The sequence below is a fragment of the Nestor notabilis genome, unplaced genomic scaffold (assembly GCF_000696875.1).
Source record: "Nestor notabilis isolate BGI_N333 unplaced genomic scaffold, ASM69687v1 scaffold31910, whole genome shotgun sequence".
In the NCBI taxonomy this organism is placed as follows: Eukaryota; Metazoa; Chordata; class Aves; order Psittaciformes; family Psittacidae; genus Nestor; species Nestor notabilis.
Genome location: NW_009912059.1, coordinates 663 through 18,713, shown reverse-complemented (window position 1 = coordinate 18,713; position 18,051 = coordinate 663). Strand labels below are relative to the sequence as shown.

The window sequence follows — 18,051 nt, the reverse complement described above, 5'->3', positions numbered from 1 at the left end:
GACCGCGGGAGCGGCCCGAGACTGTGACGGGAGGGAAGGGGAGGAACATTTCCTGTGACAGACCCTATCCTGGCAGAGCTGGTGCGGGCAAACCGCAGGCTTCGGGCTAACGTGTTTTCCTAAAGAGCCGTTAAGTTGAATGTGAGTTTAGCGGCCAGGGAAATCGTTTCTGAGCTACTGACAAGCTCTGAGGAGCTGATGTCTCCACGAGCTCCTTTCCTTTAGCAGTGGTTAAAAAATGATGTGATTGCTGGTTTTGTTGCTTTGTCATCGCTGCTTCCTTTTTATTCTTCAAGATCCCTATTCAAAGCAAAGGTGTCTCTCACTGAGTTTTATTGTGCGTGCTGCATCAAACCTGTTTGTGGAACAGGCTGCCCCGGGCAGTGGTGGAATCACTGTCCCTGGAAGTGTTCAAAAACCATGCAGATGAGGCCCTCGGTGACATGGTTTAGTGGTGGACTTGGCAGTCCTGGGGTAATGGTTGGACTTGATGATCGTAAAGGTCGTTTCCAACCTAGTTGATTCTATGATTTTAACTGTATGGTCTCTTTTGTCTATTTTCTGCTAAGCTTGGGCTAGACTGACTAAAGCTATTCCTTAGTCCAGCTAGATTCCTCAGTGGCCTCAGCACCAAGTTCATGTTAAAATTATCTTTGCTTCTCCATGTCCTTCCTTACCCTGCTATGAAAGAGGATATGGTAAATAGAGAAAGAGCCCCACTGCCTACTGCATTTTGTTTCAACATTCAGCAGTCTGATTCACATTGGTTGTTTGTGAACACATCAGTTTTTACTTTGTGTAGTGCGTCCTGGTATTCAATTGGGTTGTGTGTACTTAGTTTGAAAAACTCTGTTTTGTTTGTTTAGGGTTTCGTTTTGGTTTTTTGTGTGTATTGTGTGTTGTTGGGTTTTTTTCCCCCCAATGGATGCTGCAATCATTTCACCATTGTTTTGTTTTTTTTTAAAATGATTTTTGTTCATTAGAGAAAGCCAGTAGTGCTGAAAGGAATGGAACTGGGTGCTTGCACAACCAAATGGACAGTAGATTACTTGACCCAAGCTGAAGGATCTAAGGAAGTGAAGATTCATGTTTCTGCAGTGCCACAGATGGATTTCCTCAGTAAGAACTTTGTGTATAGGTACTTTGTTCCAAGGCCTCTTGTATTTTAAAGGCGTATGCTTGTAACTTTCAGACATACAGTGCATCTCTTTGAAGCCGAGGGTTTCGCTTTGTGAAAACTTTAAATTAAGTATCAAAGTGCTGTCCTTGATTTCCCCCTCTTCATTTCTCAAATATATCAACACCCTGAATAAGTACTACAATGGTGAAAGGAGGGGCTTAAAAATGATGACATGAAGAAGCGTTATAAAGATACTTTGACAGAGCACTCTGGTAGGAAATTGGAGCCTGGCATATGCTAGCATTAATAAGAAAAGCAAACCAACCCCCCTTGCTACTATTGATTCTGTGAATACCCTGATCTGCTGTTTTGTTCTGATTATATGGTGTGTTTTCAATGTTACTGAATAGTGTTAGTTTCTAACTCGCTATGTGTCTGAACCTCTTTGAGCGCTGGCATGCGGCAGACGTGCTATTACACTCTAGGATGTTGCTGATTAAAACCAAGTTCCCTTCAAAGCTGGCATGTGCAGTTTTCGGAGTGTTCGAACTACTGGATGCTGCATGTTTCACCAGCTCTTTAATCTTGATGTGGGTCACATAAACTCTTGATCTCCTCTGAAGTTCCTTTCATGTAACTGCCAAAACATTTCTTCAGAGGTCATCTAATCTCAGTCATTGTGTTGCTCTTCAAGGGAAATGCCTTTATTTTGCTTGTGATTTGTTTTCCCTAGGCGGGAGCAAGATGTGTTCAGTCAGTTATTAAGCAGGCAGAAGCATATGCTGCAAGTGTTAAGCAAGCTACAAGGCTCTGTGTGGAGCCTGTTGTTCAGGGGAATAAAAGCACCTTATACTCATGCTATATTCTGCTCACTGCATAAAGAAGTTTTGAGTCTTTTAAATTAGTTTGTACTTGAATGATTTTGCCTTATCACCATATTTTATTTTCCCTGCTCTATTTTGTTTCTTTTTATAATATCTCTTACTGTGAGTTCACATACAGTTGCTCTGGCATACTAGTTTTAGCAGGTTTGTATACAGCTGTATGGAGGGGCTCTGATGGTACTTTATAGCAGCTGTTAGGACTTTCAGCTACTTCACTTAAAGCTCAGGAAGCTTTGACCCTTTGTCCACAGCAGTCCCCTCATTCTAAAATGAAGGGAGAATAACTAAAAGAATAGAAACAGAGGACTTAACATGTGGTTTCATAAGTTTAAACTGATGCACGTGAGTAGTACTGCAGTCCTGTTGTAGGTTGCATGCTCTTACCCCTGTCTTTGTGTTGGTTCTGGTGCTTATTCAGGCATGTTGTAATGTGCTGCAGAAATCTGAATGGTTTTCTGCTGGTTTAGCTTTGTAAGCAGGTTCACCATCGGGTCAGATGAGTGCCAGTGCTAGCATTAGTGAGGAGATTGGACGATTAGGGTAGACAGCAGGGGCAGAGCTCTGGCAGCACCAGAATGCATCAATTTAAGCTGTTGTGGAGCTGTGTTCTCATTTTCGTCAGTAGCAAATGTAAATAGGCATGATGTAACAGTTCATCTGAAGTCAGAGGGTTGGGTTTTGTTTGTTTGTTTTTCCACTGACTTTAGTTGTTGTATTTGACTATTATAGACAACTCTGAAATGCTTAAGAGAAGTTGTCTAAGTACTGTGAGATGCAGGTCACATTCTGGTAGAGTGATAAAAGGACCACAAAAAATTTTGCTTAAGGATAGTTTCTTCTTAATCCTGGGTACTTGGTGGTTGCTTGAAATGTGATATTTATATGCAATATATTCATTATCCAGTGACACTTAATGTGAGATGGTGAGCTAGATGAACATAACATGAAATTCATAACAATGAATACATATCCTCTTACTACTTGTGCTTGGATTGCCATTCAACTATCAACTGATGCCAAAATCTGTAATTGTTATGAAAAACTCCCATTATTTAAATAGATATGTAAAGCTTCTATTGACTTCAGAGGGACAGGCTTTAATGCTCAGTGGTTCTTTTTGAATCTTCTGAAGTTGTGTTTAATAAATTCATGGAAAACTGTAAAGAAACACTTGAAAATACCAAGATTCCTGTGTTTTGCTCAGCCAAGGTAGCACTTTTTTTTAAAAAAAATAGATTTCAGATAACTGAAATAAATTTTATAGGTCTACAAATGAAGATGGGTATCTCTGCTCATGCAGAAATTCAGAGCAGAAAATGTATACATACAAACATACATATATCATCTGCAGTAGTTTTATTGATGCTGAGCTTTTCTGCAAATTCATAAAAGTGTCCAGTAAAGAAGCCTAAAAATGACACACTGTTAGAGAAATAGCCTAAGCAAATACTGTCAGGCATTGGCCACAGCTTGAGTCTAACTTGACTGCAAAGACATTTCTTGCACTGTGACTCAAACCATTTAGACATTTTAAGCTCAAGGGGGATCTTACCGAAGTGTATAAATAGTTGATGGAGTGAGTAAACAAGATGGAGCCGGATTCCACTCAGTGATTCATGGTGACAGGACAAGATGCAATGCACAAAATTTTGAAATACGGGAAATTCTGTTAAACTATTAAAATAAACCCAACCAAACCCAAACCAACAACAACAAAAACCCAACACAGAAAAAAACCCACCAAAAACCTCTTTTACTATGAGGGTGGTCAAACAATGTGTCTTCCTACTAGGAAGGAGAAAAATAACTGTTACAGCTGAACCCAGGACACAATGGAACAGGTTTTCCAGAGAATTTATGGAGTCTCCATCTTTGGAGATACACAAAACCCAACTTTATGCTGTCCTGGGTAACCTGCTGTACCTGAACCTGCTCCTGGTAAAGGGGTTGGACTGGAGGATCTTCCAGCCTCAGCAATGAGGTGATTCTGTTTGGATATACATGGGAACAGTTCACTAAAGCAGAGTTTTGTAAGTGTAGAATTTCTGTCTCAGTAGAACTCTTTGAACATCCACTGCAAACACTGATTAGTCATAGAATTGTAGAATAGTTAGGGTTGGAAAGGACCTTCAAGTCATCTAGTTCCAACCCCCCTGCTGTGGTCACTATGTTAAATAAATTGGGAAAAAAAAAGAAAAGCAGCATATTAAATCTTCAGCTTATGATTTTAAACCTGGCATTTATACACCGTGTGTTGTTCATTGATTCATTGTATGAATGTAAATATTTGTATTTCAGAACTCTGCCTTTTGATGTATTTGTACGAAGAGCAGCTGAAGTCAACCACAAGGAGTACTTTCTTTCTGAGGTAATTTCCTTAGTGTCACAGTTTCTTCTGTTGGTTATTTTGCCAGTATATGGAAGGGAAAATGATGAATTGTAAATTAAAGTCTTACTCCGGTGAAGCACTTGATCTCAGATTTAAGTGTTTTGTGTGGCTTGGAGCCAAGAGAAGTGTGGGGAAAAGTATTTTTCTCAGAAGTCGTTTTGTATGTGTACAGTGTGGTTAACTTTAGACATCCTGTTTCTGTTAACAAAAACTGCTTACATGAGCAAACATTCCAGCGTAAAACTTAGAAATCCAGCCTTGCTTTAGCATAATAACTGTATCATTTGCAAGAAAATGTCATGAAGATATTTTAGAGTTTGATTATATCTGCTATCAAAATACAAATACTGATTAATGGTAACATAATTTGTGAGTAGCAGTTTTGTGGCTATCTTTATGTATCAGCGTTCAACAGAGGGATTTTCAGAGAACTGTGATTAGGAAGCAGTTTTGAATGCAGACATGCTTTTTACCTTTTATGCTAGGTAGTATGCTGTAAATTTTGAAACCAATTGAAATAGCTTCCTGCATCAGTATTATGAAGAACTTAAAATCTGCATTTGCTTTGAGTCCATACAGTAACAGCAATACTGAAGCAGTTGTCGAGTCTCCCTCCATTTTTCTACTCTCAGTTAACATATTTTCCCCATTGCTTGAGATGAACAGCAGGGATCAGTAGAGTAAAAGCAGTACAACAGAGTAGCTGAATTTATAAATGCCATTTATTTACACAATGTATTGATGAAGCCCTGCATTAGGTTAATGAGAAAATACAGATTTTCTAGGGTGTTTTTAATTCTTACTCTAAAACCACACTAATTTTCTTTTTGTGTTCTCTTCAGGATGAAAAGTACTATTTGCGATCAGTGGGTGAAGATGTTAGGAAGGTAACTTATATGAAATTACAGTTCTAGTACCGTAAAGTCACAGTTTATGAGAATTTTTAAAATCCTGCTGTCACCCTCTGGCTGTGTAGGGCAGAAATACAACTTGGTTATGATCACTTGGCATGTGATTGACTGGATTTAGGTCAGAATATTTAAACCTAAGTGTCTAAAATAGTTGCTGTTATACGAGAGCTTAGCTGATCACCGGAGAGTACATTCTTCACCTCCCATTCTTCAGCTTTTCTTGTAAACTAATATAAAAGGGTTTCTGAAGATCTCTTGCTTCTTCAGTATGATTTCTAGCAGCCATGGTTCAAAGCAGCTTTCTGGCTATTCTTATTAATATGGTTGACCAAATCAATGGTGGAAGGGTGACCACCAAATAGCATTGCTCTTTTCAGCTATTCATTAATGCTGAAGTTGTAGCCCCATGTTTCATATGATGAGAAATGATAGTGAAGTAGATATGCACCTTATTTTAATGTGCATATATGTTTTTTTTAAGAGTTGTATCCTTTTTGTTTCAGGATATTGCAGATATCAGAAAGCAGTTTCCTACGCTGGCAGAAGATGTTCAGATTCCAGAGTATTTTGAGAAGGAACAGTTTTTCTCTAGTGTCTTCCGCATCAGCTCAGCTGGACTGCAGTTATGGACACATTATGATGTAGGCAATGCATGTGTTTAACATTAAATGTTGCAGATGGCATTATGGATTTAGACATCAAAGTGCAAATCTCTGACAAAATTCAGTTAATGACAAACCTCACACAGTTTTAAATAGTGAAATGAATGGCATTCAGTGGTACAGTGAATTTTAAATAGATGTATTGTGTGGGCATAATATCTTAGTGTTTTTATGTCTAATTCCATACTTGTAAATTATGTTTGATTTTGTTTCAACCCCCCTTCCTGTTTTGGGTTTCAGTTAAAAATCTAAAAACCAGTAACTTTCAACATTTTAATCTTCAAGATTACCTTCATTTTTCTTATTCTAATGGCCAGATTGTTGGTAATTGTACAATAATTGTGGAGATCTGCTGCTTCAATATGGTAGATTCCAAATAAGATTGTCTTCTAACATTGTGCAGTATGGTTCTGAATAAATTTACTTATAAGAAAAAATAGGTTTTTGCATTATAATCAGGAAAAAGAATCCTTTATCAATAGAATGTCAGCAAAATGAGGTAGGGTAACACCAGAAAAGGAAAAGAATCCCAAATATACTTTGTACGTCATTTCGCAGGTTTATATGTCTAAAGTATGGTATGTCTTTGTGTTTTAAGATGGAAGAACTCAATTCCTAATTAAGGAAAAACCCAAAGTTGTTGGAAAGCAATATTGTGTTTCCAGATGCACTAATCGTCAACAATGTGCAGCCAAGGGGATAAAGTAACTTATATTCTTAAGGTTTTTAGTTTAACTATGTGTGGAAGCTCTTTTAGCTAATTCCTACCATGTGAAAGTTTTTATAATTCCCTCTTTTAGTCTGATAGATTAGTAGCAGTGTATGTATTCATTCTTAACTCTTGGCTGACATCTCTCTTATTATGCTTATTCCAGGTCATGGATAATTTCTTAATCCAAGTAACAGGGAAAAAACGAGTTGCTTTGTATAGCCCTCGAGATGCACCATATTTATATTTATCAGGTATGCATGTCGTATCTATCTAGTTCAGAGTTTGGTGATCATAGTTGCCTTTCCAGCTCACAAGTGTTGCACTGTAGAAAAAAAAGAGTCACTCACAGGCAGCTTGATGTGAAAGAAGCCATTTGGTCCCCTAACTCCGCTCCTGTTAGCATTAGTCAAAGCACACCATTATAGTGGTGAGAAATTTGCAAAGGAGCACAGCAGCTTTGCCTGATTCTGCTTACAGCACCTAACTGTGTAGGAGTACAGTGTTCTGCCTGGATTCAAAATGGTATTTTAAATGTCAGGGAGCATCTTTTAGTGTTACAGGAGAAATATAGACAACAGGAGAACATGTCTTTTCAGTAAATTTTTGTCAGGTTTCCCTGGGTTTTAGAAGAGTTAGAACAATAAACCAGTATTAAATTTGATTCAAGAACTGCCATTTCCAGCAATGTGATAGTGCTTTGTTGCTGCTGGAAGAATAGGAACGTTTATTCATTACTTGTGAAAACTTTCCTAGGTACTAAGTCGGAGGTGCTGGATGTGGATAACCCAGACTTAGAGAAATATCCCCTTTTTGTGAAAGCCAAGCGCTATCAATGTTTTCTGGAAGCAGGAGATGTGTTGTTTATTCCAGGTAAGTAACAGAGTTCCTGACTGCAGTGTGTTTTAGAACAGTTTTCTTTGCGATTCCACATTACTAAAGCATGTCTGTGTAATAAATAGGGGCATCTAAAGTCATTGGCAAAACTTGTCTACTTCTTCTAACTGTACTTACTAGCCTAATAAAATGTATTATTTTATCTACCTACAAGTTTACTTTCCCTCAAGATTACACTGTGTGCTTCTGAATTTGTGTCATAATAGATCAGCACTACAAACTCAACTTGTGAAATCTGAAATCACTTCAGTGACCTGAGTTTTCTAATGACAGAATTTGAGTGATTGAATCTAAGAGAATGAATTTCGGTTCTCCTATAGCTCTGGCACTTAAGAACTGTGAGGCATGTGATTTGATGAGAATTATGGATGGTAGAGTTACTGGATCTTCTAGAAATTTATAATCACCTTTGGAGGATGGAAAGACAAGTCCTAATAATTTTTCTGCACAAGTAGAAAATACAAAGCTGCTTCCTGGGCCGAGATGCTGAAATCCTTGTGATTAGGGAAAGGCAATTGAATTACTCCTATTGAACTACTCCTACTTGTTGTTGATTTATTTTTTTTTTTTTTTTTTATTTAACTCATCATGAGATTGTGGCAGATACTTACTCTGTTGCTTTTCATGTCATCTGGACAATATAAACAGGCTGGTAAACAAGAATACGGTAGTTTTTTAGAAAGTTTTAAAATGTACTTCTAGTCTTGGACTTGTTACTTAATTTTGAACTTACTATTTATGATTCATTCTGAAGAAACTTTTGATAACAGTTAGTAAAAGGTATGTCACTGTTGCTAATGTCAGGGTACATTGTTTGTTCTATGCAGTGCACATATTAGTTTGTCTTTGCCAGTAAGTGTGCTGGTTCAAATTTAAGACACATTCAGCACTCTTATAAATGACTGGGGAGTACAGGGATTTTTGAGTCCAGATAAAGGTGCTAGCTTTGTCAGCATTCTCTGTATCAGTGAAGAAAGATGCTCTTTGAGGAAGTAGATGGGATTATTATGGAGAAGGTAGAAGCAGCCCCTCTTCCTTACGTGAAAGAAGCTTCGTGTTCATTTCTTAGAATAAACTTTTCTGTCTTCAGCACAATCAAGCAACTAAACTGCAGTAAGCACGGCATTCAGTCTCTTAGCTTAAAACTGAAATAGTGTAAATACACCATATTGAACTTGCTTTAAAATGTATGCTATGGGGCAAAAATGTCTTTGCTTCCCTACCACAGCCATGATGATTCAATTGAAAAGCCTTGTGACTTTACTATGAAAAGATGAGCAGCATGCAAATTGCTAATCTTTTCTTAGTAAAAAGTTGCTAATCTTTTCACAGTAAAAATAGTTTCATAGGGTGATGTGGCTGACACTTGTGGTTTGCATTAATGCTTGGACAATCTGTGCAAGGTTCAGGACTAAATCTGTGAAAACAGGTATCTTCATTCAGAGAGAAGTGAGTGAACAGGGAAGATGTCTTATTTTCATCCTACATATGCTTGTAGTTTGCTTATATTTGAGCATTTCTTTATACTTCCGCACTTGTTACTTTTGTGTGAAGTTATGGATTGATGTGAATATCTTGAAGAACTTCTTAAATTTGGTACAATGCATTATACTCAGGGATGAGTATTTACAAATAAACAAGACATGCAGCATTTGAGGCTTTTCCTCACCAACATCTAGTTTGAATGAGTCTGACACTTGTTACCAGTCACATAGAAATTTCAGATAGTAATTTTAATCTTAAGCATTCTTCTTCCTACAGCTTTGTGGTTCCACAATGTAATTTCTGAGGAATTTGGAGTGGCCCTGAATGTCTTTTGGATCTGATTGCTATGATAAGAATGACACTTATGGGAATAAAGATCCCATGGCAGCCTCTAGAGCTATACAGATCTTGGACAGGGCCTTGAAAACACTTGAAGAACTACCCGAGGAATATAGGGATTTTTATGCTCGGAGAATGGTGTTACGCATCCAAGAAAAAGCCTATAGGAATGATTATGGATAAAACACGTTTTAATTCAGCAAGCTCCTGTGAAAGTAGAAAATTGTATGTTAATATGGGAACTGTCCATGTGTACATACATAAGCTTTCTGTAAGACCAATAAAAACTGTGTTGATGAACATTCATCTATAACAAAGTTTATCTGGTAGACTTTTAAATTTATCTGTCCTCATGTGCAGCAAGTGCACAGTCTGCTTGGTCTGGAGTCACTCTGTCTTCTACAAGGAGGTATCAGTGCCTGTACTTACAACTCTACTCTTTTGGAGTGTTCTACTTAAATTTTTCTTAACAAAAGTTTTGGTACTGGGCTGGGCTGACAGCATGTATGCTTAGAAGTAACTGCAGGTCTTTCTGAATGCTATCGCGTTTACTAAAGTTTAGGAAAGCCAGAGTGGATTCTGAGGTGGTCAGTGAAAGCCAATTGGTGGTTGGTTCTAGTGTCATGGTTTCTTTGAGTAATAACCTGGTAGTAACGGGGAGTTTCTGCTCCCCCTTGTGGTGAAACGGAGTGTTCAAGGGGGGAAAGAGCAAAAGTTAATCGTGCAAGGCTAAGCTTGGAATTGTGCAGCAGCTTGACCTCAAGGTAAAATGATTTCCTCCTTTCCTAGCCGACTCGTGTATTATGCACGAAACCTTGTTTGTCACTGTCCCAGTGCAGTCGGGCAGCATTGCTGTTTCTGCAGCTGTGAAACACTTGCATCTAATGTGCCCACAAATCCATACAGCTACAGTCCTGAAATACGAAATTAAGTTCCTACTTACAGAGTAGATGTAGAATCTCTTGGGGGCAGTATTTGAGATGCACTATGTTATCATGAAAGGGGGTTGCATCACACCTTTTGGGATGGAGCCTTTTGTACAGGCATTGTAGATGGTTACTTTTCAGCAGATTGCGGTGCTTACAAATGCCTTACGAAATAAAGATGGGCATATCACAGGACAGATAGATAGATTGTCACTGTCCCTTTGAAATCCCTCTGATGTTACTAGTGCTGTTTGGGGCACACAGCAGTTATCTGACTTAGGTCAGCCTGTTACTTCTAGCAGTGTTTTTTGAGAAGTAAAACTTGTCAAAAGCTCTTAGACTAAATCGATATGTAGTGTTAATAAAGTGATGGGGGAAAAAAATCTTTCTCCAGAAGAGCTGGAGACTGCAACACTGTGCAGATTATTCTTCTAAACCTGTTCTTCTTGGCAGTTCAACACAGTGAAAATAGTCTGCTACCATGTGAATGGGCACCCGGCCATCTTAATGAATAGGCTTGAATGGAACCAGCCAAGCGATTCAGATGGGCATCATTATATGTTCTGAGGGTAGAATTTAAATTTGGGTTCACAAATAGGTCTCCCAAAATTTTTGTTCTAAACCAAACAAGGACTGCTTGTGCATACTGCTGAGACACAAACTGTTAGGCTGGGGAAGCCTCTTGGCTTTGTTTGGAGCGGTAAGGTCGAGGGCCTCCTCTGAATTGCAGAGGTGTACAGAGCATATTCTTGGTGTGTTAGGACTAAAAGGAGAGGCTCAGAGAGCTTCCAGGGCTAGACAAAGCTGTGTTCCAGCACTGTGCCTGAATAGCTATCCCTTTAAACTCTAACCACCAGCAGTTTCTCAATATGCTGGGACAGGGAATTACTGTGCTGACCCCTCATTCTGCCATTTCTTAAGTCTCCATTCCCAAAACAGAGGTAGGTTTTCTCAGCAGCCCTCAACATTCATGTATAAATAAGGAAAGCTTCATTTACCAGCAGTCAGTGCATGAGCAATCTGCTTATGTCTCAGCTTGTGAGAAGTTGTCCTTGGTTTAGAATTCCTGTATGTGATTCTTTTTTCCCTAGCCAAAATGTATCTTTCCAAACTGGAGACTTGGGTGTCTCCATGCAGACAACACAGGTGTCTGAGAGTTACTGAGACAGTAACTTTTACAAGAGATTCTCTGTTTCTATCATTCAATAACCAAAGATTCCAGTGTTCTAGGATAGATGAAATATTATTTTTTTGTCAGTTAAGTAAGTTTGTGGTACACTTGTACGCTAAGATTTCCTGTTTTCCTTTGGATCAGACTCTAGGAATGGGGATAGATTCTAAGCCGTGTGGTAATTCCTGAGAGTACTGATCTCTTTTAAGTGGCGATTCCCAAGGGAAACAAGAGTGGATTACTTCCTTTCCAATTGCTCAGATCCAGATCTGTTCCTAGTCAACATTTTTAAGAGCAATTGAAAACATTAAAAGAACTGCTCAACCATGTAAAACACGGAACTCCACGTGCACTGCTATGTTCATAAAAAAAGCTCAGAAGCTATTGCTTGCAATAATAACACAGATCAGAGTTATGGACAGTTTCTGCTGTGAAAACATTCATATTTCAGCTGTCAAGCAGTGCATGAATCGCTTAAAACTTCAATCACACAAAATCAATGCATTTCTCATGATGGGGAATGAGAAAGAAGGGCTATGCAGAGAGCTTGCATACCTTAATTTATCTGATACCCAGGCTTAGGGGTATTGCTCAGAGCATAACTCTGGTGTGGGAGAGACGAAGAGCCTTGTTTTGCACTTCAGCACTGGTGTGACCCCTAACTGTTTTCTGTCTCCTGCAGCAGAGCTTTCTTTAGAAACAACCCAGCTCTGAAGTGTCAAGTTTAACAAAGGAAACTAAGAGTTGTGACTGACAGTGCTCTCTGAAAACTTAATAAAAGAAGGAAAATTTATTCTCAACCTTAAAGTAATGGCATTTTGCTCCTTTTCAAGTACATGAGATGTTTATACACATGAAGTAAAAACCAGATTATTTATTTTTCCCTTTTGTTTTACCAGATGCTTTTCTGGTAATTTGCTTAAATAGAATCTGGCATTCCTTGGGTCATTTAGAAACATATAATGAAGCCCTAATGACAGGAAACAACAACAAAGCCATAACTACTTTATAACCCACACTACATTACATGCAAAATGACTGCCCGAATCAGTTTTCCACAGTTTCTGAAGTGATGTGGAACAGCTAATCCTGTGCAAGTGTTTTTTGTCAGAGGGAGGAGTGAATTATGCTGATAATACTGATAGAATTAATTTAGTCAGGAACTGTATGCCTGGCACTGGAAGAAGCAGTGCCTGTCCTGTCTACCACATAGGCGTTACATGATTTTGCATTACTGGCTTAACAACTTCATGTTATTTTATACAAGTTAAAAATAGTCACCTTTCATCTGACCAGAGTTAAGAGATGAAGATGACCAACAGAAAGCCAGCTTTAGTCTTAGGGTCTCCATCAGCAATATTTAAATGTGTCTAAATTTCCTTCACGTTGTGAGCACCAGAAGTGAACTTTTTTTTAAAAAATCTACCATCCATACAAAAATGAATTGGTTTTCAAGGTAAGATTAAAAACACTGTGAAGAATTAACTCCAAAGGTGATTTGAAGCACTCTCTCTTGTGACTTGCAGTCTAAGACATGGGCCTTTGCTCTTGTATTGCACAGGAATATGTTTGTGAACTCTGCTAAGCAGTGATGCACCTAAAAACGTGGCTCACAACATATCACACACCTCTCAGAATTTTTACTGTTCTTTAACTTCTCTCTTGTATTAACTGGTAAGACCCCATGAAATTTAAAGTAAGCATTCAAGGTAAATGGATGGGTATACTTTAACCTCAGTGCTTCAACTTTCAGTCTGTACAAGACAAGTATTATTTATCTGCAGAGAAAAAGGAAGTCTTAGCTTAGGAAAGACACCACTGTAAGAAGCACCACAAGAGGGAAGAAAAAACAGACAAAGTTTTCTTTCTGCAAACAGCTCAAAAAGAACCTGTTGGGAAAATCTGAGTGCATGATCATGAACAATCACTTTTAGCTGTGAATATCCACAGTTGTAACATCCTAAGTCCCAAACTGACTTAGCAGTCTTATTTAAAATAATTTGTATGTCTATCTAAATACACACCACTCCTGTCAGTTGCATCCATCAGCAATAATAATTTAGTAAGGAAGAACATGGTGAGCTCACCATAATGTGCTTGTGCTAACATAAGGGAGGCAGCAGAATGTTATCAATGGGAGGACAGAAAAGATTGGTCCTTTCAGCAAGATGTTAAGGCTTGGACCCTTTACCACCTTTCAGAATTAGAGGCCAATACTGATTTATGCAAAAGCATTTACAGAGATGCAATTAAATTAGTCCTAGATATGAAGAAGATCACCAAGTTTCTAGTATTTAAGATCCACACAAAATAAAATCAACTAAGTCATATAGAAATCTGGATAATTTCACAGAATCAAGCCTTTTAAAGGAATTTAACAGCACAGCTTAAAATATTTTAGCATTTCCCAGAATCTGAAGAATGTCTATTGTATAAGAAACAAATATGTAATATGAAGAATACCAGCTATTACGGACTAGGTTGTACAAAGGACTGCGTAATATGAATCACTCCATTCAAAACCAGTAGTGTCTGGAACTAAATCTCTGTAAGCATGAGACTCACCGAACTTTAGGTATTTACATCTAAGCTTATTGAAAACTGCCTTTTAACATTGAGAAACAGAGATATACAAACTATGACCCATTTCATCCTAACATAGAAACGCTCGCACCCGTGGATACTTCATACCAGCTTTTCCATGTACATGAGATGCCAGTAAGTTGTTCTAGAGTTACAGATGCTGAGCACACACTTTTCTTCCTTGAAGCAAAGCTAACAAATCCGATTCTTTTTAAACTAGGTCTCTGCAACGCCTGATAAAGCTTAATCCACAAAACTTAACTGCACATTCCTTGTTTAATGGCTTTGCATTCACATCAAAGTGGTTTCACCCATTAGAAGTAGTTTATTTTCTACATTGTTTGCAGAAGTTATTATTAGCATGCTTTGTAGTGAATGACAGAGGCACATTCCAACAGAGTACTACAACTGTTTAGAGAATGAAAAACAACCAGTCAGTTTTCCCTCCACAACATGAGGTCTCACAAGAAGATTAATTTTACAACAAAGTGCTTATTCTTCAAATTAATACAACACTTGAGCCTATTGTATTTAACAGTTATTGTAAGCAGCCTCCATCAAACAGGTTAATATTTTCATAGGACAGCTATCTAGAAACTTCTGAAGACAATGTCAATATTTTAATAGCTGTTTCCAAAAGCTTGCAACAACCTACTCCTGCTGTTTTGGCAGAATTGTTTACAAAGTGGTCTGTGATCTGCACTGTTACTGGATACGGCAAGTTTTAGCCTACCCAAGTTAGTCTGGTCAGTTTAAAACAGAGGGGAGCTAGATCAGTGGTGTGTTCTGGGGGGTTTGTTGTTTTTTTTTTTTTAAGTTTATTTTATGAGTGGATAATTAAAAATATTTCAAGCTATTTGTAGGCTTCCTATTAAAACCACTTGGTGAGGTGACCCATATTTCCTTTACAGAACAAAGAGGTGTGCAACCTCTGCAAGAGTTGTGAAAATGCCGTCTCCAGTGAACTGTGTAAGTTTTAATGATGCCAATAGAAGAAAGATGACCCAGGACTTTCCTCCCACAGTGTAAGGATCACAGGAAGCAAGAAGCAGGGGAAAGAGGTTGCTAAGCCATCAAACATAGGAACAAAGTGAATATAATGCCTTTTTTCAGAACTGAGCCACAATAGTTTGGGTAATCTTCAGCGTTTTGTTAACTTGCTTTTGTATTCCTATACTTCTAGAAAATCCAAAACCATTTTAAGCTACTGGTTCACTGTTAATAGCTGCAGTTGTCTTGGAGAGTTATTCTAAAATTTATTTGTAGATGAATGGGGAGTTAATTTTAGAGTAGAAAAGTAACACTAGTTTATTTGTTCATCTTTCAGTAATTCTTTTTAAAGAACATGCAAGTTTGGGGCCTGAACTAGATTAATCTTTTGTATCTGATTAGTCCAGCTTTGTGTTCAATTAAAGGTGGTTTTTTTCCTGTATGAAAATTAGGCTCTGAAAATAGATTTTTGTGTGGCTCTAGAAGCAATTAATGCAATGCATTTAAAGGAGATAATAGTTTTAAAAACTGAGCTAAAAACTGAGTTTTAAAAACTGTGAAACAGCTACAGTCACCACAATGTAAAATTCTTTATGCAACTTGTAATATATTAAGTACTTACGGCTCGATTTAGATCAACATCAATGCAAGAATTAGCGAGAAAAACCTCACTAGTCCAACGCAGGGATAAAGACACCTCTTGACGTGAAAATACCAATATTACTGCTGGTCCTTTGAGGAGTTAGTCAAAGCAATAGCTAGGTATATTGAAACAGCAATAAGCTACACACTCATCAGAATTCTTGGTCACTTAACATAGCTATGTCAAAATTTTCAAGCCCCCAGGTGAAATGGCTATCACTAGAACATAAATACAATGAATTGATGGAGCTTTATAGCAACAGAAAAGGCAAGGCACACATAAGGAATTAAAATGGAGTGGCACTATTATTCCAAAGGTGAGTATTTGTGACTTTGTTTCAATAAGGAGAAATGTTAAAAAGCTGGAAGATTTAATTAACTAAGTATAAGTTTTCACCAAAATATGTAACTCAGATTCTAACAAGTTCTAACTATTATAATTTTCCTTAAGCCAAAAAACCAACCTCACATTGGTTATTGACAAAGACCAAAGCTTTTAAGCCTACTAATACTAAACTGAAGTATCCTGACATTTGAGTGTCTTGAGTACTTGAAACTCCCATTAAAGGCAGTATATGACATTAGACATCCAAGACTAAAAATTTTGCCAATAGTTTGAGAATAAATGTTCACATTTAACAAAAAAAAACCCCAAACATGTATAGGATAGTTCTTTATAACATTTTTTTCTAGGAATAAATGACACCTGTTGTAGATATGGGGTCCAATCTCCCTTTTAAGCTACTGAAATTTATATATAATATCTATCAGCTACACAGGACTGATCTAATATTCTCTTCAGAAAGCATCTGCTCAAAGTTGTAAATCTAGGTGAAAACATTTACAGTCTTAAAAGTGCTTTTACAATGAATATACTATTCACATACATACACAGTCTCAAAATACGTCATGAACTCTGAAATGGTTATCTAAGGAAGGAACATCATCAGCAAAATGCAGTTGATCATTTACTTCCACACCAAATCCTTCAAGTGTCTGTACAAATTTCTCGTGCTCTCTCCCAATCCATGACCTCATTGTGTCAAACACTTGGTATGGCGTAACATGAGCATGAACTTCAATTCCTGTCTCCGCAAATTCTTTCAGCACTTCAGGGTAAGTAACCCAAGTATTGCTTCCTCCCGAGTGACCACCATCCAACCAGTAAATCGCTTTTACGTTTCTTAAGAAGGCATCTGTATTCTTGTCTTTCTTAGCTTCCTTCAGCTCATAAAGCAGCTGGTTCAAAACCACACAACCTTTACTGAAGCCAATCAAAGTAAACGACGCTGCACCTACAGCAGACGGTACAATGAAGTTCACAGCAGAATTATTAGAGCATTCACAATCTCTCTCTCTTTCTGTGGATAAGCCACCATTTGTTGTAGGAACAGACTGCGGCTGTGATTTACAAGCAGCTGGTTTTGCATCCTTGCTGACACCATGCATGCTTTTCTGGGACAGCAGAATATTCTGAGACAGTCTGAATGCATTAACTAGCAATGCATGGAGATGCTTGAAGGCTCCTAAGTCAGTGCTGTGCTCTGGTGCTCCAAACATATTGCTCACCACGAAGTTGTCATAACAACTGAATTTGTGCAGGTGCATTCGAGAACATTTTACAACCCAAATGAAGCTATTGGGGAACCGGCGAGCAAGTATGGTAGCAATGTTTTCAAAACTCCAGTGCTCCCACTGAAAGTTTTCTGGGTGGCAAGACATGACATCATGATAGTTCTGAAAAATTGAAAAGAAGACACGTTACCACACTGTGAAAATACTTCAGCTCTGTTCAGTGTACTTACATGCATAAGAAAGGGCTGTAGCTAACAAGAGAAACATGCATTAGAGAGGTGCTCACTTGCTAGGCTTCCAGACCAAGAAACACATTAAGGAAACTAGCATACTTAGATTTGCTTATTCTACTTTAATATTTATTACCATGCATTTTTAATACTCCGATATTAATACAATAAAAATAAGCACGTGGAAGTATTCATAATTTTTCTTGACTTCACTCCAAGATTAAAGTATTATTCAATACTTTGACACAGAATACATCATTTCGCTGTATTATCTGCATCTGAAGAAATACTGATTATCTTATAATAAACAAACAATAGAACTAAAACTTTGTAATAATTTTCTATCTTTTATATAGATTTAAAAAAAAAAATCTCTCTTATTCATCTGTAGGGAGTCTTTATTGCCATTGTTCACATCCATATGGGGCATAGATGGAAAGAAATTAACTCCCAAATCATGAATGATCCTGACCTCTGAAATCATAATGGCAGAGAATACAAATTCATTTATTTTCTTAAGGAATAAAGCCATACCCAG

The 18,051-nt window shown here is 37.7% G+C and overlaps 2 protein-coding genes across 2 annotated transcripts; one reads left to right on the top strand and one right to left on the bottom strand.

Moving 5' to 3' along the window:
* The first annotated feature begins 989 nt into the window (after positions 1 to 989).
* TYW5 (tRNA-yW synthesizing protein 5) lies at positions 990 to 9,712 on the top strand. The gene is given in 8 exon segments (XM_010017623.1): positions 990 to 1,138; positions 4,303 to 4,372; positions 5,236 to 5,280; positions 5,808 to 5,945; positions 6,842 to 6,929; positions 7,432 to 7,548; positions 9,334 to 9,391; positions 9,393 to 9,712. Coding segments are annotated over 8 exon segments (834 nt in total). The 5' UTR covers positions 990 to 1,007; the 3' UTR covers positions 9,580 to 9,712.
* Positions 9,713 to 16,368: 6,656 nt separating this feature from the next.
* On the bottom strand, positions 16,369 to 17,444 carry LOC104401216 (chromosome unknown open reading frame, human C2orf69). Its single transcript, XM_010017612.1, has one exon. The coding sequence runs from the start codon at positions 17,428 to 17,430 to the stop codon at positions 16,606 to 16,608; it is 825 nt and encodes a 274-aa protein (XP_010015914.1). The 5' UTR covers positions 17,431 to 17,444; the 3' UTR covers positions 16,369 to 16,605.
* Between the last annotated feature and the right edge of the window lie 607 nt (positions 17,445 to 18,051).